The sequence below is a fragment of the Camelus bactrianus genome, chromosome 16 (assembly GCF_048773025.1).
Source record: "Camelus bactrianus isolate YW-2024 breed Bactrian camel chromosome 16, ASM4877302v1, whole genome shotgun sequence".
In the NCBI taxonomy this organism is placed as follows: domain Eukaryota; kingdom Metazoa; phylum Chordata; class Mammalia; order Artiodactyla; family Camelidae; genus Camelus; species Camelus bactrianus.
Genome location: NC_133554.1, coordinates 37,279,270 through 37,302,040, shown reverse-complemented (window position 1 = coordinate 37,302,040; position 22,771 = coordinate 37,279,270). Strand labels below are relative to the sequence as shown.

Here is a 22,771-nt window from a genome sequence, read left to right as displayed (position 1 = left end):
TCGCCTGGGCCCGTACCTTTTCACACTCAAGCCTGGCCCTCTACAACCTGAGGGCAGCAGAAGATAGGCAGGGCCTGAGCTGGGGACAAACTAGACAGCCTTCACTGCCTAAACTCCAATAACAAATCTGCTCAAGGTGTGATAACCGTGTTCATCTTTAAGTAGCAGAAAAGCTGGAAGCTGGGATCAGGCCACCATATGACAATCTGAGACATTAGAGGGCCCATTCCTTCATCTTCCTCAAAGAATGTGTTGTTTAGGCACTACATAAGGCATTTGAAAAACTGTAGCCTAACAGTTGACCCCATGAGTTAGTTTCCCCAAATCTAACCGGATCTAGGTCAACACTGTCCAGCAAAACCATATGCAACGGTGGAAATAAAAGTTCTGTAAGTTATCTGTGCTGTCCAGTATGGTAACCATGTGGCTACTGAGTACTTGAAATGTGGCCAGTGCAAATGAGAAACTGAAATATCTAATTTCAATAAGTTTAAATTCCCACATGTGGCTAGAAGCTACCATATCTAACACCGCAGCTAGGTGACCTAGCTAGATGCATTTTCACAACCTGCAATGGTGAGAACCAGACACAGGGTTGTAATGACCCCAGGGTGACCCACCTTCATAGCCTTACTTTAAGGAGCCAACCACTGACCTCATTACTAACCTCTTATGTGCAACATGTATCTCTTTACTAAAATGAAAAGAGCCCGGTAAGGATTGACAATGTTGAACTTACTGGAATTTAATGAAGAGGAGAAAGAGAAAATTTTTCTTGTTTTAAAACAAATAACATACAAACACCATTTAGGGTACAAAGGCTTATAATAAAAATGCCCTAAAACAGATTAATCTTCATAGGAGTTTAATATATAATAAAGGTAGTACTACAAATCAGCAGAGAGAAAAATGGCCACATTTAAATGGTGGTGTGGAGAACTGAGTTAACTGCTTGGGGGAAAAAACTGAGTTATCCTCAGCAAGAGGCAGGGTTCTCAACAACAAATCACACACACACATACAAAACCACTGAACCTCAAAAACCATCAGAAAAAAGAGCTGAGGGAAAACTATTTGCAATAAAGAAGAAACAAATTAAAGATTAGTATTCTTAATATACAAAAAACTCTAATAAGTTAGTAAAAAAAAGTTCAAAAAATAGTCAAACATGAAAAGACAAGATAACCAGGAAAAAATACATTAACTACACTAATACCAAAGAAATGCACTTTAAAATAATGACATACCACTTTTCACCTATTAAAATGATAAAAATAAATGTAATACCTACGGCAGGTAAGGGTGTTGACATTTTCATACAGTGTTTGAAAATATTTTCATACATTGCAAACTGGCAATACTTATCAGTATTCTTTAAAATAGTTATACTCTTTAATGCAGTAATTCTATTGTCAGATGTCTGTCTCCTAAAGAAATAACCAGGGATATGGGCAAAGATTTGCAAGAATCTTCACCAACAGCGTTAATAAGAAAAAATGAGACATGACAACGTCCAACCACAGGGTATTAGTAAAATAAGTCACGGCTCAGCTATACAATGGAACGTTATGAACATTAAATGTTTTTAAGGCTATTTAATGACATGGAAAAATAACATAATATTAAGTGAAATGTTTAACAGTAAGGAACACTGCACTGAATGCTTCTCCCAGTGATATCATCATGTTAAGTTAAGATATGCAAGTCAAATAACTGCTTCCCCTGCTCCCAAAATGCCCTTCTCTGCGCCAAGACATCCTTCACCCTGCCTCTGGAGCCCTTCTCTTTCTAACCTACCCTGTACCCCGCCCTTCTTTGTTGCTGGGCCTCTGCAATGTAAACACTTCTCTGCAGATTAGTCCCAGAGATAGAAGGCACTTTTATAAGCTCTTAATCTTCTTAAAGGACAACTTTTGCCCCAATACCCAGCATCCTTCTCTGCTGCTTCAACCAATTCAGGACATCCAACTCTGTTCCTCCAACCCCTACCTCCATCCCAAAAAGCTTCCCTTCTTTTCTACCCATCATGGGCACTCAATGAATGAATGAAATGATCTAACAGTATAAATCCAATTCTAATAAAAGAAAATCAAATTACTCAGTTTAAGTCCCAATGATGAAATCACAGATTGCTTTTATTTTCTTCTCCACATTATTCTATTCCTTGTGTATTTTCTAAAACAAATGTATACCACGTATACTTTCATAACAAGGAGAAAATTAACAAACAATTGTACTTTTTCCTCCATTTTAACAGGCCCCTAGGCCTAGATTAGAGATATTCAATGCTTGACCAGGGATTTAAAAAAGCAGCTTGGTTATCAGATTTCCATATATTTTGGAAAACACTTAGAACCCACGGTAAGCCTGGCCTCAACAATTGGCCTTTCGCCACTGAACAAGCAGTTCTCTTTTCTGGAATTAAAGATGAACACATTACAAAATTAAAGCATGTCAAGGTCAGCCATCTTGTCTGCCATCTCAGTGAAGTGCAAATGAATGCACAATACAATCTGCCCAGAGGGCTCACAATTCCATCTCACAAAGTTGGCTGGGTTCTTCCTCTCTTCACAAATGGCCAGCCTGATGCATAGCATGTTTAGCTACAAACTGCTCTGCTGACTCTCCCTGCAACATTTTCATGGCTCGCCAGTAGATCTGTCCGCAGTTCTCAGGTCTACCATGAGGGTGGTTCAATTCTTCTTTGATGTAATCCATCCAAAGATCTTTAAAGGGAACCAAAAAAATTAACTATAAACATACAACTAGATAAATGACAAGGCTTTATTAGGTAAATAGAATTATTTAATATCAACACAATGCAAGATTTCTAAGAAACAGCTTCCTGCTGTTGTTTTCCTAGAACCTTATGTGATATAATACCTCTCTGAGCTTCTTTACAGTATGATATATATCAAAGCTGTTTTTTTTGTAAGTACAAAATTTTACTTATATCATAACATTATAGTTTTTCACAAACCTAAAAATACTAAATATTTTAGAGGGAGGATTTTGCTGAGTCTCTTTCATGGCGAATATGACTTCAAGTGAGTTCACTAGAACCTTGTCGGCATGCTTAATAAAACGCGCTCGGGTTAGTAAAAATGCTATTTTCATTCATTTCACCAGAAGGTCTGCTGAAACACTGCAAAAGCTAATGTAATTTTTAAAATCTGAATTTAACAACTATACGTACCAGTTTTTGAGTCATAAGTAAACAGACTTTACATGACAAGCCCATACCCAGAAGTATGTTTCCCAAGTCCTATAAATGAGGACAGCATGACAACAGCCAATGACAGCCTTTGTCAATTAGAATCCCACTGCCCCTTTGCTATAACTCCTACATTGTGTTCTGACCTACATTATTAACCTTTTTCTCACAAACATCACATTTTTTAAGAGAATCAAACCAAGCAAATTTTCCCCTAATCCAGAGTTCTTAATAGTAGGGCCATGGATTCCTGGGCTTGTGAACTTGAAATTATCAACAAAATTATGTCTGCAAGTATTTCTGCACCGAATGAGGGAGGAAGCTAGGGGAAAATGCCAGGTTTTGTTGTCAGAGAGGGCCATGACCTGAAATCAGCTACGAAACTCTATTCTAACCGTTAACGACAGGTTACAGACCATACGTGCAAACATACTCACGTGTCTATAACTGAAGTTTACTTACCAGAATCTACAGATCCGAATTCCCTCAAAGCCCTCTCATAATACTCCCTTAAGTTCGCCATCTTGCAGGATTCCTAACAAAAATAATCAGACAGTCTTGCCTCAAAAGCCTAATTTATAACGTCTCAAATTCATTTCACCCACATTGTTGAGCAGCTACCATCTTCTGGGTAATAGAAGGGGAGGAGGGCTGGGTTTAAATGATCACAGCCTGGCTCTGAACTTCACCAGAGAAAAGTCAAATAGACTACACAGCAGAGTGAAGTAAATGTCAAACAATGATAAAAGCACTTTGCCGCCGTCACATGGAAAAAGCCTAATTAACTATCAGCTGGGGGACATGGGCAGCTCCACAGGGTAATACATGTGAAAGCTCTGAGGGAGGAGTAAGATTTAAATAAATAAAGGGGGAAGGTTCTGTTCCCTACGGCAGGGACTTCTTCCTTTGAACTCGGGCTCTGGCACACGTTAGCCATACCCACCCCCAAATTTTTTATATCAAGACAAAATATATAGAAATACTAGTTATATGAACTTCAGCAAGTTTTCTGAACCCTCTGACCTTAAAGTTTCCTCACCCGTAAAACAAGGATATCTCTTTGGGCTACTACAAGGATTAACTTAAAATGCTAATTATGCACCTAGCAGAGTAGCCAGTGCTAACTTTACAATCGATAAATGTTCATTCTTTACCTCTACAACTCTTTGTTTCATTTTCAAAGCAGATTATTATCTTCAGTTTAAAAATCTTTTTGTGTATTCCAGTTTCTCTTCGCTGAGACTACAATTTTATAAAAAGCCAACCTAACCTCTCTTACATACACATGAAAAACAGAACCACACTTTGCTAAGGACTCATCACGTGCAGGGACCTGTGCAAAGCACTTTCTATTCAGTCTCCCACTTGGCCTTGTAACCCTGACACCCCTGAAACAGGTATTACGACGTCCTTTACAGGCGAGGATATCGAGGCTTAGAACCAAGTGACGTGGCCAAGGCACCTAACTATCATGTTATTAATCCAGGCCTGGCTGCTAATTATTATGCTAGACTATCTCCTGTCCTGTAAGATAAGAACAGATAACTGACCTACACAATGACCAAAACTATGAAAATAAGAGTTCAACCTATTAATTTTTCAAGTCAAAATAATAAACACCAATCAAAATACCAAAATGAACGAGAGAAAGCAACACTGAAGTGTGGAGGAAACAAGATATACTAAGATACATGTAGATATAGATATATATATGCTGATTATCACTATAAAGAAGTAGGATAATTCTTTTAGAGGACTATCTGGCAGTACGTTAAGAGCCATTTAAAAAAGCCAGTACCTGACACAACATTGTAAAATGATTATAAATCAATAAAAAATGTTAAAAAAAAAAAAAGCCAGTACCTCCAATCCTAGAAATTAATCTCAAAAAGTAATTCGAAAGAAAAAAAAGCTACATAAACAAAAGGCTCACAGCACTGTTTTCAATATCAAAAAATACGGAAACAACTTACATGTGATGGAACAGTTAAGAGAACTACATGTTTAAAAGCAATACAACTATTAAAAATGATACCATGTAAGAACATGGGAATGTATTTACAAAATAATGGTAAGAAAAAAAGAGAGAACCTCCAAGTGTCATGTAAATCAGAAATAAAATGGTACAAAACTGTGCATATATATGTAAATGGAGGATTAAAAAAACAATAAAAATAAATATGGTTGGCTGTGTTACTATAATGGGATTATAGATGTTTGGATTTTCGTGTATTTTTTTTTAACTGACAGTTTCCTATATTTTTCCTCATTCACAAGTTCAGTTAAAAACATCCAAAATAGCGGAGGTGGGTAGAGCTCAGTGTTAGAGCACATGCTTAGCAATCCCCAGTACCTCCACTTAAAGAAAGAAACAAACAAGCCTAATTACCCTCACCAAAACAAAAACAAAAACACCTGAAACAGTTATGCATGCCTACTCTCTGCCTCTACCTCATAACCACAAACAAGACACAAACAGGGCCCTGTGGAGGCAGAGAAGTAGCACCTCACTCAACCTAGCAGGGGGGACTTCCTGTAAGAGGTGATATCTGAGTTTTCTAGTTTCCAAACATGTACCTTTCCTTCTTTGCCTGACTACCATTCCTAAAACCACATCTATGAAAAGGGGGTTGAAGGAAGGGACCAGAAATTATACTGTGTTATAATGAGAACTTTTTAAATAACAAAATGCTGCCAGAGATTAGTAACCACTAATCAATTTTCCCAGACAAGAAATACAGAGACAGAATACTCACTTGCTCCTTTTCAAACTGGATTATCTTCCTGAAAAAATCAACTGAAAATGGACGGCTTTCCTGTAAACTAAAGAAGGTGAGGGGGAACCGTTATCGTCCACAGTGATACATCCTGTGACTATAAACACCTATGCCAGGGCCTCCACGACAAGTGATTAATCAAGTCCTGGCCGCAGTTCAGTGCGGGGACTGGACCTGACCACCAGCCCCTCACCACCCTGTCTCCAGTGCCTCACTGTCCACCACCCAGTTCTCTTCCTGTTCTCTTCTTTCTCACTTTTAGAGTCTTAAGTTCCCTCTACTTCATCTCAAGGCTTTTTGAAGACCAGTAACTCCATTTCTAAGAATATATTCTAAGAAAATAATTTCCAACATGGACAAATAACATTTGTGGAGAAATGTCCATCAGAGCAGTTACCGCAGCCAAGTAAATCATTGCACATTCACAGGGTGGTATATCATAGGGCTATTTTTAATACACATTATTTATGAAGAATTGTTACTGACAGGAAAAAGGTCAGTTTAATGTTCATCAATAAAAGTGGTAGGAAATATGCAATTATAAGATAATCTCAGACATGTGAAAAACACATTTTAAAATGATATATTAAGATGGTTTTCCTCTTGATGATGGAATTACAATGAATTATTAATTACCTCTCTCTCTTTTTTAAAAAACTTTGCACAACAGGTATGAACTGCTTCCATTGTTCAAAAAAAAAAAGGAAACTTAAAAAGGCTCTTAGATTTATTCCTCCATCTATCTGTGATACATATAATCTGGGTGTGAGAGGCTAAGCACACGGTGGAGACTGGAAACAGCTGCGAATGTCTGTGGGTACCTTTTAAACACAGCTCTGGCCTTTTTGCAGCCACCACTTCGGTAAGCCCAATCCAGGTACTTCTCCTTCAGAGTGACTGAGTCGACACCCGTGACAGCTAAGATAGCTTTCTAAAATTTAGAAGAAAAAAAAAAAAGCAAGCTATGTGAGGCAATGTCTAGAGATCAAAACAAATTTTCCCAAAACCATCCCTGGCCACTCAATTAATAGTGCTTTAAAAGGAACATCTTTAGAAATTACCCTTTGAAAGCTAGCCAGCTGGCAAAACTACTCGCTCAGTCCCCACACACAAGACTTCTAACCTGGAACCTATACCTTAAAGATTGCTTCGGTGTCTTCTTGGCTTTTGGCACCTTCACTCCACTCTGCCCAAGAAATCCATAGTGGCAGACAAATCTGCTCACAATAATAAAAAAAAAAAGTTATAAAATGACAGCTTAGTGTTCTGCTCTGAAAACTACACTATAAAAACAGGTTCCTGCTATGATAATCAATATGTGAAATACGGAGTCACTCCTGGTCTGGCCTCGCCGGGACAGAACTCCCAGCGCCCAGCAGGAATGGTACGCCAGAACACAGCCTTCTGACCAAGTCACCCAAAGCAGTAGTCTCCGGTTAACTCTACTTCCCCTCTGTGGGGGAATACTGCCTGAAGTTATTATCATCAATTATCTGTTAGTTAATTAAGCAATTTACAGCCTTCAACTAGTCAGGCACACAGCTACCCAGGTCACATCTCTGCCGTCCAGGACCACAACCCAAGTACTAACTGAACTGTTCTGATCTTCTCTCACGTCTCAGCAGCACACACAATGAGCAGTCAAGTTAAAATTTTTTTCCCGCTTGAATTCCTGGAATACTTTTCTCCTGCTACTATAAAAGATTCACTGTAAAAGCTCTAAGGTTTAGTCTTTTAAACTATGAAGTTTAGAAATGTATGTGTGTTTAAAGCAGGCTTAATAAGTTCAGCTTTGGAAACACATGAAAATAATAATTCTATGAACGTTTCTCACTTATATAAATAGGGACAGAAAAGTTTACATAATTTAGCCAACTTTCAAACAAAGAATTAGCAATAGGCTAGTAAATGGAAGTAATTCTTCTACCCGTGATCCCTGAACCATCACCACAAATGCACTCTGGGGCCAGCTCTCCTCAGGCAAGTCTCCTCCTAATGAGCTTTGGCTGCAGTCTGAAGAGGTTTCCCGAATAGAATGAAACGCGAAAGACCCAACTCACAGACCTGGGGCTTCAGGTGCACAAAGGCTTCTTCAAAGAGCACGGCTGTGTCAGGGCTCTTTGAGTCGATCAGCACCCGCAGCTTCATCTGCCACATCGTCACAGAGTCTCTGAACAATTCCATCCCGGCTTCCGCCACCTCCAGAGCTTCCTTAAAGAAGTCCCGGCGCAGCAACAACTCGATCTAGGTAAGGGATCAGGTCACTGGAAGTGTAACTATGAGAGCTAAATTACCTATGTAAATGGGGACAAGTAGAGACCTCATTTGAGGCAATAAATTCAACAGCCTTTCCAAATAGGCACAAAGTGAACAATGGGGAATTTCCCCTCCATTCCCTGCTCCTATCCCCAAAGGCTGTCAGAAAACAGGGTAGAGGTGAAAAGCAGAGGGCCTAAATAATTCAGATTGAAAGTTAAATTTTTAATAAAATAGTTCACTAGAATAAACTGATACCCGCCAAACAGAATATAAAAATCAGTAAAGGTAAAAGCAGTATTTATGAGGCCTTTATTGTACCAGTGGTTAATCTGGTCCAGGCATTACATTCAGAATGTTCAGTAAAAGATGAATTCTGAGTGTTTTCCACTACACAATATTTCTCCCCTAACCGGGACAGATTTCATTTCTGCCATACACCAAACACTCCCAGCAAATTAAACACTCCCTCTATCTGTACCAATCTTTCAAATGGGCTTAGTCATAAAACTACATATTTTTAAACACATGACACCAGTGTGAGCCAATCAGAATTAAGTACACATAATTTGGCAGTGAATGTGTTCTCCATGTCCTTACCCACTGCTTGTACTGGAATTCCGGGAGAAGTTTGAGTTCGTGTGCCTTCCTGAAGGCAACCATGGTTCTTTCCAGCCTCTGAAATCAGAACATGTCTCTCAGTTCATCACAAAGATCTCAGCAGGGCCCTTTGGACTCGGACAGGAACCAAAGAACTTTTACACCTTTCTGAGAATTGAGAGAAGGGACGGAGGTGGTTTCACTTATGATTAAATGATGTGGGCAGCTACATTGGGCACAGTTCTAACCTGGTGGCCAGAACTAGGGCAAAGCAGACCATGGTCTTCAGGAGGACAGGTCACTTACAGGACAAAGAGCAGTTATACATGAAGTTCTTGGAAGCAGTCTTTCAGAAGACAAGTCACTTTCCAGTCACCCACTGTAACCATGCAACAGAAGTCATTACCTTCTCTCTGAGGAGCCGACTATTTGTCTTCTTAGCAAACCTTTCCATGCAAAAGTTGATGTAGCACTTCCACATGGCCTCTGGAAAAGTCAGCAATATTACAGTGATCAGGTCACCAGTTCTCGTAGTTGAACAATCATGATATATCTTTTCTGGGAAAGGAAAACTCCTCTGAGAAGAGTTTAAACTCGTCTGATGAAAAAAATAGGTATTCTGATTACAGCCAATCAAACACCTCAAATATAGAGCAAAAAACAACTGAGTAATGACATAAATATGAAAGTTAAAAGTCTTATCTGTTACATATCCTCTCTACCTTTATTCTCCAACATTAGAAAGCTACAAAGTAAATCTGTAAGAAAAGATAATTAAGAAACGATAATTATATACGTATGTACATGTATGATTGAAACATTATGCTGTACACCAGAAATTGACACAACATTGTAAACTGACTATACTTCAATTTAAAAAACATTTTTTAATGATAATTAAACAATCTTCCAACTTATCACTTCCTAAGTATCATTTACTTCCCCAAATAAATTAACAGAAATGCCACAGATGTAAAAGACAGTCATAAAAATCTCCATCTTTTACCATCAGAGCAGGGACAACTTGGAAAGCCAGGCACACAGTAAACGACCACAAAAAGGTTCCAGAAATCAATTCCGGTCACGGGAACAGAGGTCCTGCTTCACGCTCAGGAACACGATGACTCCTCCCCACACCTGGGCCTGGGGAAGCTCACCTGTGGGCAGCGTCTTCACCGCCTCTTCGTACACAGCACAGCACCTCTCCTCCCTGCGGCCCACCTCCGCTGCTTTAGCCTGTTTCATCACAGGTGGCTCTTCTCCTGGCTGCGACTCGATCTCTAATTCTCGCCGGGCCACATAATCCCAAGTGAAGGGGTCATCCGTGTGCAGAGCCTGAAGGCTAAAACATACTGGCATCAACCCAAGGACATGAGACTGGCCCTGTGCTCTGAAATTGTACCCAGGACACCCTTTAACAATTCCAGCACCAAAAGAGCTATTTGCCGACAGGCTCTCCAGATGTTGTCTCCCTAAATGTTGTTCATGGATCAGAGCTGTCACACACTGGTTAGTTTCAGACTGTTTCAGACATCATTCATAAATGTTAACTTGCAAGTTAGCTCTCAAAGTCAAATCAGCAGGAATATGTGACTAGATATCTAGTCCTTGAACCCTGGAGAACCTTATTATACCCAGACTTGATTTTCTCTAATAGAGGGAGCCTAATCCTCCACCAAAACCCTGAAGGTATCCAGAGAGCAAACTGATCCAAGTTCCACCTCATCTCCTATGAAAGGAAGAATGCTACTAAGGGTGAAGTACCCACAGGCAGCCTGCAAATAACTGCCAAACCACATGCTGAGACATTGTCTAAGTACCTGCAGCACTCAACTGTGAACATTCGTGAGTACAACTCTCACCAAAAGACATGCCAGGAGCGCACGAATATAGATTTTTATATAAGCTGTAGGATATATCTGTTATTGAACAAAAGCAAACTACTTCCCAAGGGAAGCCAGTGAGTCAACCTCTCCAAAAATATATTTTTTATGTACTACGATACAATAGTCCTAAAATTTAGCTTTCTTCCAAGGATTTCATGTGGTTATCTTCTTTCCCCCTTTCTAAATATCCAGCTTCAAATCCTTACCACGAACTCAAAACAGACACGTTCACCTTGCCACTACTTTACTTACTCATCATAAATTTCTCTTTGCAGATCTTTGGCAAAGTCGAACAGCTGTGCTATTGAAAGCAGTGACACATGAAATTCTGCACCTAAAATTTAAAAAGCGGGGAAGGGGAGTAAGACTCTAAAGCAGCACTTTCTTGAGGTACTGGAGTTAGTTCTGTTTTTTTATAAATTGAAACATAAGATAAAATGGGGGGAAAAATCACCCGTAGTCCTACTACACAAGTAAAGTCATTATTAATACTTGAGTATTCATAAGTGATTTAACTTTTATTCTAAGCTTATTTAGGACATAAAGGAACTTAATTACTAAATCATCTATTTCTTTCCAACTCCCCACATGAATTAAGTTCTCAAAAATGTTACCAAAATGTTCAATAAAATCCTAAGGGGAAATAAGCCTTTTCTGAAAGAAACAGGACAATATTTTCGAACAAATCAGAGTTTTGTACACATTCCAACAGAAATTGTCAAAATAATCTAAAGGTGGCCCTCATTACAAATAGAATGTTTCACTTTCCCACCATAAATAAATTTTCAAGAGATACCTACTTTTAATTATGCTTACAGCATTTTTGTAGATGATCCGTGCCAGCTCGCCCGTAAGGATTTCCTCAGCGTACTCAAGATTCCCCTAGAGAGTGTGGTATTAAACAGAACTTAACAGGAAGTGCCAGTGAGCAGGAATAGCACTAGGGTGAAAATGAACAATCCTAGACTACGTGAGCCACATGACCTCTGGGCAAATCACATCTCCCTCTCTGGGCCAGTTTCCTCACTTGTAAAATGTGCAGCTGGAACAAGATCCTCCAACTGCGGTCTCTCAGGCTCCTGGAGTGGTAGCAAGATCACACGGCTTAAGGCCTCACTCTCCATCTGGACCAGAACAGGTCAGGTTTTACATGCCGTGTTTACCCTTCTGTGCAAGATTTTATTTGGATAAAAAAGTTCAGAGCTGGAAACCACCATAACAGATGATAACAAAGTTCCTTTTTCAGCTCTATCATTCTCAAACTTCTTTCTTGGAAAGTACTCTGTCACATAAAATGTTACATAAAAAGGAAGAGAGAGGCAGCTAGGAACCATACGTTTCACAGCCTTTCTTGAGCTCCTTCAGCTCATTAACATATCATTTAATGAGATCACAAAGTATTAAAGAATAGTATTTGGCCATTCCATCAGTAATAATTTTCAAGGACCACTCCTCAATTAGTCCAAAAGTCTATTTTTAAAGCACAAAACTCCATTTTTATAACTAAGCCCATTTTAGTTAAATACACTTTAGACTTAAAGTTTCAAAATACTAAATTGGAAAGAAAGAAAAATAAATTCCGAAGATTTTCTTTGACTCCTAAGCAGGTTCGAAACACTAGATATGGTTAACAAGTGACCATACATTAGAATCTTACCACATCCATCTTGGCTTTTTCAAATTCTTGCTTTTCCTTCCTCAATTTCTCGGCGTGCATCAACTCCATCCTAAAGTACTACAGAAGGGAAATAATGAACGGAAAATCTTTGGAGATAATTTTTTTAATTAGAAATATGTAAAATGCCATTTTTTACTCCTAAGTATCAGATCTGGGGGAGTTGTGGGGAGCACTATGTTTTGTCTTGTTATGAAACCAGCTGACATTGACAAGGTGTGGATATTATTTTATGCTCTTATGACAAGCAATTTGGAGACATGAATCAAAAACCTTAAAAATGTTAATACCATTGGTCATCCCTTCACAGCTAAACAAACCATAAAGTCTAGCCCTAAACTGGTGAAGAGAAGTAACAGCTGTGTTGTAACATTCTTAATCCAGTTGAGAAGTACCTAAGCTTGTCATCTAACAATGGAAGCTTTTGCAAGTGATTTTATTTATGACCTCGTCCTTCTATGTGAAAAGGATCAACAAAGGCCAGTGGGGAATCACCTTTTAATCCCATTTAGCAATAAATAAATATATATATATATATATATATATATATATATATATATATATATATATATAAACAAAAACAAAACAAACAGATCATCATCATCATCATCATCCCACCTAGCAGTAAAGAGGCTGAGTGGCATCAAGGTGATCTACTAAACAGAAGATTATAGTATCTAGAGTCTCATAAAGTAACAGCCAAAATGTCTACAATTCAATGGAAATTCACCTGTCAACCCAGAACCAGGAAAATCTCAACCTGATCATCAAGAGACACCAACACCAAGACGACACAGATGCTGCAATTATCTGACAAGAATTTTAAGCCATGAACTTGAAGGCTGAACAATAGGAATTACCCAATCTGAACAACAGAAAGAAATAGGACAATCACACTATAAATGAGGAAGGTACAGGGACATACAGGGGGATCAAGTCTCTATACTTCATTCAAACTAGTAAAATTCTGAAACCAGCAGACTGTGATAGATTACAGATATATAGTACATACAGTACCTAGAGCAACCACTGAGAGAGCTATACAAACAGATGCGCTCAGAAACATCACAGATGAATCAAAATGGAACTGTAAGCAAAGTTCCAGTAGCCCACAGGAAGACAGGAAAAACAAAATAGTGAAATGTAAACAGAGGGATAAAACAGAAAACAAAAAATTAAATGGCAGATTTAAGTCCTACTACATTGATGGTGGGAAATAGTGGGTAACATTAAGGAGGCAGCGTGAAGGAGAGCTCTGTGGTGACAGAACAATCTTGCACCTTTACTGAAGGGCGGTTACACAAATCTACACATCTAAGAAAAAGAAATGACAAAGAACTACATATACACATGAGACCAATGTCAATTTCCTGGCTTTTTTATTATAATTTTATAAAATATAATCACTAAGGAAACTGAGAAAAGGGTATGCAGGACCTCACTGTACTATCTTTATAACTTCTTGGGAATCTATAATTATTTCAAAATAAAAATCAATGACAAATATGTAATACCAAGTTATACAAAAGAGAAACTAACACATGATTAACTTGTACTATAGAGCTGAACTCATCCCAAATTTTCAATTCTTTGAATTCTAATTCTAATTTAATACTTTGAATTCTATGTTACAAGGCATTAAAATGACAAGTTAAAAAAAAAAATGTTTATACCCTTTAAACCAGTAATTCTGCTTCCAGGAATCTATCATAAGGAAATAATCCCAAAATACCTTAAAGTCAACATCTACCACTGGCCAAGAAGTACCCTCCTGGCCCCTCTTCCCCAGCAGCACACCTACAAATCCCTAGCCTCCATCAGTCGAAGTCTTTCTTAACTTGGTAAAGATATATGCCCTCAGAGGACCAAACTGAAACATCGGTCTCTCATGTTCTGTGCACACACACTCACTTCTTGGTAAAGTTTTGGGCACTCTGGATGAAAGCGCAGAGCCCGGAGAAATAGTTGTCTTGCACTTTCTGAAGACAAGCGATCTTCCATTTCCCATTTGGCTGCCATAATCCACAAAGCTGTAAGTGAAAAACATCAGACTTCTTTTCAATAAAGTCATTAAGTCAGGTAAGAAAAGACCAATGCTCCAACTGGGAGACCCAGAGATTGTTTTTTTTTTTAAATCTTACTGAAAAAGGAAAGGATGGAGAGAGGGAGTTTTTAATGGTTATCTGTAAAGTACTGTTGCTTTATGTAAAATTAGAAAGTGTTCTAAAGCAAACAGGTAAATGTTAACACCTGTAGGTACTTATCTGCCCGTTACTCTATTTCATCAGATCTAAGGTCAACATCATTGTTAAGTCACACACAAAATTTGAAAGTGTTAAAATGCTGGAAAAAGACTGTGTACCTTAGAGTCAATGAAATAAAATTATTTTGCTCTTTTCTCTGTACTTGAAGTAGTTGATAGTTACTTTTTTTCAAATGACTCAATTTTAAAAGTAAAAATTTTATTGTACTTACTGGGAATAAAGGCTTTAAAAAAAAAAACAACTTTGTCCTTCTACATGAGAAATTAACCTTGAGTTAACATTCTAGCTATTTCCCTAGGAACTTCATAAAGGTCAGCTATTATCAGGCAAAACTGTTACTGGTAAAAATGATCTATGATTGGTAACCATATCTGGACTAGGAGAGCTATGAATGGAAGAGAGCCACTGCTTTGGGCTTTCTTGAGCATGTGACTCCTGAAATTGAGCACAGTCCACAGGTACAATACCTGGAAACTAATACATCCATGGGTCTTCTAAGCCAGAGTGGCACCTCTGCCCACTTGTGTGATCTCACACCCTCCCACCTGAGACAAGCCTTGGAACTGCTGAGAGTACTGTGCTCAAGAAACACAACTAGTGCCATTCAGCTGTGTCCTTCTGCATTAACCAGTGCCAGATGTAGCTGATCTTGAGTCCTGTGTAATGTAAACCTAATACTTGAGAACAGAACCTTAAGCACCTCCTCTATAAAACAGCGTATCACTCACACAGTATTCATAAGACAAGTCTTTCTCTTGTAAAACATGAGTTCTACTCTGTGCCAATCACTCTTGTAAAATCTATATTAATAGTTTCCCTTTTAAGTTTCTGAAACCCTCAGATCTGACTGCCTCCAAATAGAATGCCCCTCAAAGGACTGAAGGGTTTCTTGTACCATCAACTAAAAAGAAACAGTCCTCCTCATCCACAGATAAAATACCTCACACAGTAACTAGTACACAGTAGGCAGCGATGAACTCAGAGGCAGCTATTCAGGAATAAAAGTTGCTGAGGCCAAGTGTCTATGCTCAAGTTCTCAAAATTATTCTTTTAGATTTAGCAAAATAAATTCCAAAATAGCTGGAGCCTACAAAAAAGATACAAAAAGAACTGACAAGGATTTCACCATACCTGGCTTGTTTGAATGAATGGCCAACATGGCAGAGAATACCTTGCTAAGTTGAACTTTGGTAGCCTGCAAAAGAAGAAGAAAAACTTCTACTTCCCGCACAGCTAAGTCACTGCTATTAATCTCCAAGAGACCTGGACTGTACCCTCACCAACTATAAAATCCAGTGAGGCGACGTCTGCTATCGCTAGGAACATATAAACAAATACAGACACACTCCTAATTTTCTTCTACCTAAACCACTATGCATAAACTTTTTAAATATCTAAAAAAATCTTTCAACTTTACTGAACAAATACACAGAAAGATTATTTTCTTTCCAACTGATGTGGAAGCTATTTACATATTTATTCAGATATGCAAATATTGCTATATTGAAATTCAGCCTTCTTGGGCCCTTTTCCCATTTGTTAACCCTGAATCTTTGGAGAAAATACAGAGTTTAGTAATCGAGTATGAGGCTTAAAAGGCAGACTAATAAAAGCAGAGAGAGGGAGCAAGAAACAGCTACCCAATACTCACCCACTTCTTACAAAAGACTATATAAGACAGCCAGAGTTGAACATCATCCTACAAGAAAAGCAATGTAGTAAGGTGGCTGAATTTGAATCTTATATATAATATACCTTTACACTCATTCATTTAATTAGAATCAGAGGTGGATTTCAGAAATTCCAATGTGTTATACTACATCCCTCAGCCTATGAGGCTGTTCCTCACCAGGGCCTCAGATCTCTTAACCCCGACAGTTCCTTCTGCCCCTCAACTGCCGCCTACTAAGCTCTAAGACAAAATCTGTTGTCTATCCAACTTGTTCAATGCACTTCTTAAGTGGTCTCAACCAGGGGCAGCAAATTAAAATTTGTCATTCCCAAGAATCCTAAGTACTTTCCATATAATATATCCCAGTCCCAGGACCAAATTTGAAGAAAACCAAGTTACTGGGGTGCTGCCTTATCTTCCTCCACCAAGTCCTCGGGCTACTTTATTTAGAGATATATCCAAACAAATCCCAGACAATTTTCTGATCCTTAAATACATATCAAATCCACTGTTTTCAGCATCATCCTCACAGAACAACTCTAAGGTAATGAGATCAATTTTCTTAACAGTTTGATAAGTGGTTTGCGAGTAATGATACTATCATTAGAATAAGCACTGAGATACCCAAGAATCCACAACTGCACATTTGAATATCCAACTCATAATATGTAATACACATCTTCACATCTCTTACAGCTAAGGACACTCTGATCACTCACCTTCCACTTGGCTGAAGCACGTCGGAAAACACCTCGTACCCGGTGTACAATAGAATCCTCAATCTCATCTTTCTTAAATGAATACCCAATGCGCTGAAAAGGGACATTAAAAAAAAAAAGCCTCAATTTAATCACATTTATCCAAACAGCAGTCCCGCTTGATCTCTAAACAGTACTGACAGAGAAAGCAGAGAATTACAAATATCATCGTGAGCACACCACCACACAATTATCAATGCCAAATCCTTCCCAAACCCAACTTCCAGCTTACAGAATCACACTATTCAATTCTGTATTTTTTCCAACTTCCAGAAAATCATCTACTTACAACTCTTCTTCTCTGGATCAGCTCCAAAAGATTAATTTCATACTAAGAAAGAAAAAGATACAAAGAAAGAGAAAACAAGAAAAATTATAACCATTTATACAGAGGAAATGCATTTAGTTAAAATCATAAAGTAAATAAAAATCAAGAATATAAAAATGAAAGATAATTTGCTATCAAGAAGCCTAATTTACAGTAAATGTCTAGCATTCACTAAAAATTCACCTTACATCTGCAAAACTTACCAATATACACATTAGCTAGCATACAAACATCTTAGATACAAAGAAAGCACGTTACTAAAACTGTAAGACCTGTAAGATCTACCATATCAATCTAACTTCCCAGTCTACAACAGTGTGTTCAAACTTTTAGTAAATTAATGACTCCAAACTTTTAGCTGATGCACAAGCAAATAAAGCAGAGAAACGGGGTTGTACTAGCTGAAACAGGGTGTCTAATGTGCTCTTCCTACCTTCCCCTGTAAAGGACCAGAGAACCTCTAAGGCTCTCCAGAAACCATTACTACAGAATTCCTCTCTAAGCCTGAAGACTATTAGAGACAGAAAGCACAGAACCTTACCAGACCCTATACTTCATTTTAAAACTGTCTAATGAAATATTTCAAGCATACAGAACACCCACGCAGCTACCACACAGCTACGTCAAAGCCTACATTTTACTATACTTACTTCAAAACTTTTTTAGAAATAAAACATTTCAAATAAATGTTTGAACATGCACCATGTCTGATTCCTGTCTTCTCCTTCCCCAGAGGAAATGACTATCTTTTTACTTTTCTCTTTTTTTTTTTTTTTTTTTATTGACATATAGTCAGTCACAGTGTGTCAATTTCTGGTGAACAGCACAATATTCCAGTCATGCATATACATATATATATTCATTTTCATATTTTTAATTAAAGGTTATCATAAGATACTGAACATAGTTCCCTGCACTAGACAGAAGAAACTTTTTTAAAATCTATTTTTATATATAGTGGGTAACATTTGTAAATCTCAAACTCCCAAATTAATCCCTTCTCAACCCTTTCCCCAATAGGAAATGACTATTTTGACTCTGTTATCATTCCCAAGCATGACTCTGAACTTTATTAAAATACTGTCTTGAATGCTTTTAAACTTGTAAAAATTATTCTGTACCCATCACTCCATATTTTTACTCAACATTATGACTTTTGATATATCCCTGTTGTCACAAGGAATTCAAGTCTATTCATTTTAACTGCTGTATAGTATTTCATTATATGAATGTACATTTTACCTGCCCTTTCTCCTGCTGGTGCATATTTGTTTTAAATTTTCCTATTACAAAAAGCTTCATTTAATATTCTTGTATGTATCTTCTTGGGGATATATCCAGGGACTCTACCAGGGTGCACACCCACTTTCACCACTCACATGTAAGCTCAAGGCCATGGTTTTTGTCCGCCTTTTTATTGTTGTACCCCATTGGATTGGATCAGTGCCATGCACACAGTAGGTACCCAATATACACTGTATGATTGAATGAATGAAATTGCTGGGTCAGAGTACACACATTTTCAACTTTATGGGACATTACCAAATTGTTCTTCAAAGTGGTAGTACAAATTACATACTGATAATATGAGTCTGTTAATATGATGGATATCATAGTAGTACTGCACCCTGGTTTTAACTGATATTTATCTGATTACTAATGAGGCTAGCATCTTTCCATACGTTTATCAATGAATGACGTTTCCCCTTTGTCAACTGCATGTTCCTACTTCTCCAGTTGTTTTCACTTTCTTTCCACTTGTCATTTCTTCTTGACTAGTAGTTCTTTACATATTCTAGATTCTAACTATATGTACTGCAAATATTTTGTGGCTTGTCTTTTTACATTATTTACAGTGCCTTTCTTGCACAGAAATTTTTACCTTTAACACAGTCAAATCAATCTTCTTTTTCGTGGTTTGTGCTTTCACAGTCTTATTCATTTTAAGAAAACTTTCCCTACCTGAAGTCGTTCTTTCATATTTTTTTTTTGCAGAAGAGGTTAAGTTTTCCCCCTACATTCAGCTATTCAATTCAACAAGAATTTATATTTGCATGAGGAAGGGATCTAATTTTATTTTTTCAATGTGGTAACTAGAACCTCAATTTAAAATGCCACTTTTATGTCTCATAGCAAATTTATATGATTGTATGCAGGCACAGGGGGGTATATGTAAGAGAATGTGTGTATGTGTGTTTTTATACATATTTACTTCAATTTGCTCTCTAAAACTAAACAATCAACCTAATCCACACACAGCTCTTCAAACATATGAAGAGTGAACTTATCTGCCACTTCTGAAGTCTCCTAAAGTTACACATCTCTATTTCCTTCAATGATTCCTCCCAGAACAAGGTTTACATCCTGGCTGCCTTCTAGCCAACCTCTCAAAGTCCTTCTTAAAATGTCATCCTGAGCCTAACACAATGCTCCAGACACAGTCTGATAAGTGCAAAACACTATTTTTCAAACCAGCATCTTCTGGGTGCCTACTGTTTGCAATGTCCTCTGCTCAGTTAACTTACCCAACACTGTATTTTGTTAATGTAATCATTTAGGTTATATATTTTGGCACAATATCCTTCTTGACCTATTCTGAGCTAGCAATCTACTATGAGCAGTAGGACCTCTTTCAAACACACAATTCTTAGCCAGGTCTCATACATCATTTGTTCAGTTGGGTTTTTTTCATCTAAGCTCAGAAACTTTAGTCTTACAATACTTATTAGTGTTAAAGTATAAGACTTGTAACATCTTGTTATTGGGTTCTTTCGGAATCCTGATTTTTTTGTCCAACATATTACTTACTCTCCTTCATCTGAAATTTGATCTAGCATGTATATTTTATTTTCACTTAAATCCTCTATTCATTCACAGAACTGAAGAATCTTGCAGCATACCTCTTTCTAAACTGACAGACTTGCAGGCACATAAGTATTAACTTCCCAACCATTTACTATTATCAAACTCACTCTCCTTTACTTTTCCCTGCTAGACAAAATCTATCAAATCTCTTGCTGAAATCCTGATACACCATATTTGGCAGTCTCTGATTTACTAACCTAACCCTATAGGGGAAAAAAAGCTCATTTTGTCAAGGACCAAAGCCTTAGTGGAGCAATGCTATTCCCAAATCACCTCTATCCCTGTTCAAAAATTATCTATCTAATCATCAGTTCTAGAATTTCATAGAAAACTGACATCAAGCTCACCATTTCATTACGGACTTTAAATTTGTGAAGAGATTAAAAAGCAATAAAATTATTCACTTACCTGAACATAATTGATGAAGTCTTCCTTAAAAAGAGTTCTACGCTGTATTCTGTATTCTAGATCTGAAGCCTTCTTAATGATAGCCCTGAGGAGAAAGTCATTTAAAATGTTAACACTTGAAATGCACAGAAGTCAAATAACCTTGGGATTTTTTAAGTTTATTTTTAATATATTTAAAACAGATATTCACCATAACATATAATTCCCAAATAATTATCCTTCATAAGCAAGTACATATTCTCTTACATGATTATTTTTGTGTGTGTGTGTTTTATTATTATAGTTGATTTATAATATTAGATTAGTTTCAGGTACTTCTACATTCTTAAGGTCATCCAGGCGTATTTTAAAACTTTCATGAAAACCACCTTAATTGCCAGAACCACTGACATTCCTACCAACAAAGCAAGTGTTAAGTAGTAAACATTTATGTGTGGTATTAGTAAAGATTTCTCTTCCTCCGAATTCAGGTCACATAGGTTTTAATAATCAAATTTCTTTCCTAAATTCCTCTTACTTCTAAATTTTCAACATGTAGATAAAAAATTAAAAAACCTAGAGTGTATCAACCTTTATTATTACTACGAAGGGCTTATGGGAGAAGACTCACTGTATTTAGCTAAGGAATGAACACACAATATGTGTATGTCAGGAGACTTTAAAGCAAGATGTTCAAGACCAGTAACTGTCTCCAATTAATGGTAACAATAATAATATTTACTGAACAATTATTAAGGACTCCACAATGCTATATGGTGTGTCCTTAACAAACATTTCCTTTGAGGTTCCTGCCTGAGCATCAACAATATGAGTTTATCAATCGTACAGTATAAAGTTTACACATATTCTTTAAAGGCTGTATATACGTATATACGAGTATATATGAGTGTTATCACAAGGGACTTGTACTGTCTAGCTATATTTCTAAAAAGTTTAAAATTTGCACAATTACTATATTTGATATTCCTTTGATAATCAGGGGATCACAGCGCTACATTTGCAGTCATTTTAAAATGAAGAAACAGCCACAAAAAATCATTAAAAACTATTAAGTTAATTTTAACACACTACTGAATGACAACTATATACTGGACGTTGTTGGCTAAGTCCTGGGGAAGAACACGAAACTGAAACGGCCCCATCTTCAAGCCTTGTTAGAAAGATGTATCTAACTCCTCCTGGGCTCCCTCGGCATCTGTTCGCATCTCTAGAGCAGTACACTCTATTTCAATCACCGCGCTGTAACCAAAAAATTTCATGCGCCTGTCTTGCCCACCATAGACAGGGCAGTTAGCTCCTGACGGGCAGGGATCCTGGTTTCGTCACCTTTACAGTCTCAAGACCTGGCTCCATGGAAAGCTGTCAGTATGTTTGGGGGTGGGGAGATGTAAATGGACAGATAACCTTGCAATGAATGAGAAATTAATTTTGGCCATCATCAAAATCGGGAAATGGGCTTCTGCCCAAAATAAAAACAACCCGAGTGCCCCCCACCTCTGCCCCCCGCCACACACACAACCCTCAACCTCCCCTCTGCCCGCCCCAGCTCTTCCTCTTCCTCTGCTCTCTCACTTAATCTCAGCGCGACTGAACAGTCCAATGCGCTCCAGCTGTTCCAATTCGGGGAGTCGATCTTCTATGCGTTCCTGAATTATCTCCGCCATGAGGTCCAAACTCTACTACCCAGGGTAGATGCTCTCACCACAGACACGCGCAGGAAGCGCCCACCTTCTATTCCGGAGACCCAGCCTCAACGCTCCCACGTGCTGACGTAAAGTGTGTCCTAGGTCCCGCCTTTTCCGCTTCCGCCGCCTCCGCCGCTGAACAAGGCCCTCTGGCTCCTGCGGCCGCTGTCTCCTCCCGGTGGCTGACTGTGGGGTTGCAGGTAGGACTCCGCCTCGCCAGAGGACACAAGAGGACAGGAGTAGAGGGGGCGGGGCTATGATGGGGGCGGGGCTACCTGCGCGTGAGGATAGACCTGCGTATCCGAAAAGCACCCCTGGGTCTAGAGGGGTTACTTGAAGGAGGCAGGAAGTGAATTTTCTGCAAGGTATTGTCTCCTTTTATT

General features: G+C 38.1%; 1 protein-coding gene across 2 annotated transcripts; it reads right to left on the bottom strand.

The window, feature by feature from the left end:
- Nucleotides 1–729: 729 nt before the first annotated feature.
- UTP6 (UTP6 small subunit processome component) lies at nucleotides 730–22,493 on the bottom strand. Of its 2 annotated transcripts, none has more exons than XM_010958309.3 (19): nucleotides 22,432–22,493; nucleotides 20,704–20,788; nucleotides 17,392–17,433; nucleotides 17,064–17,156; nucleotides 16,324–16,371; nucleotides 15,804–15,867; nucleotides 14,320–14,438; nucleotides 12,391–12,468; nucleotides 11,534–11,615; nucleotides 10,986–11,067; nucleotides 10,005–10,189; nucleotides 9,254–9,333; nucleotides 8,848–8,925; nucleotides 8,056–8,235; nucleotides 7,128–7,208; nucleotides 6,813–6,922; nucleotides 5,971–6,037; nucleotides 3,677–3,749; nucleotides 730–2,726 (listed from the first exon to the last, which is right to left on the bottom strand). In XM_010958309.3, exons 6-19 carry the CDS (start codon nucleotides 15,829–15,831, stop codon nucleotides 2,569–2,571), a joined length of 1,401 nt encoding a protein of 466 aa, XP_010956611.2. In that variant the 5' UTR covers nucleotides 15,832–15,867; nucleotides 16,324–16,371; nucleotides 17,064–17,156; nucleotides 17,392–17,433; nucleotides 20,704–20,788; nucleotides 22,432–22,493; the 3' UTR covers nucleotides 730–2,568. The 2 variants fall into 2 exon arrangements, with proteins under 2 accessions (XP_010956611.2, XP_010956610.2); XM_010958308.3 differs by having other exon boundaries at nucleotides 22,276–22,478.
- Nucleotides 22,494–22,771: the final 278 nt, after the last annotated feature.

Coding starts and splice junctions, on each gene's coding strand:
- UTP6 (XM_010958308.3), bottom strand. CDS start 22,367: ATGGCGGAGATAATTCAGGAACGCATAGAAGATCGACTCCCCGAATTG. Junction 8,236..8,847: donor AATTCCAGTACAAGCAGTGG/GTAAGGACATGG, acceptor TCCCTTACCTAG/ATCGAGTTGTTGCTGCGCCG. Junction 6,038..6,812: donor GCCAGAGCTGTGTTTAAAAG/GTACCCACAGAC, acceptor CACCTTCTTTAG/TTTACAGGAAAGCCGTCCAT.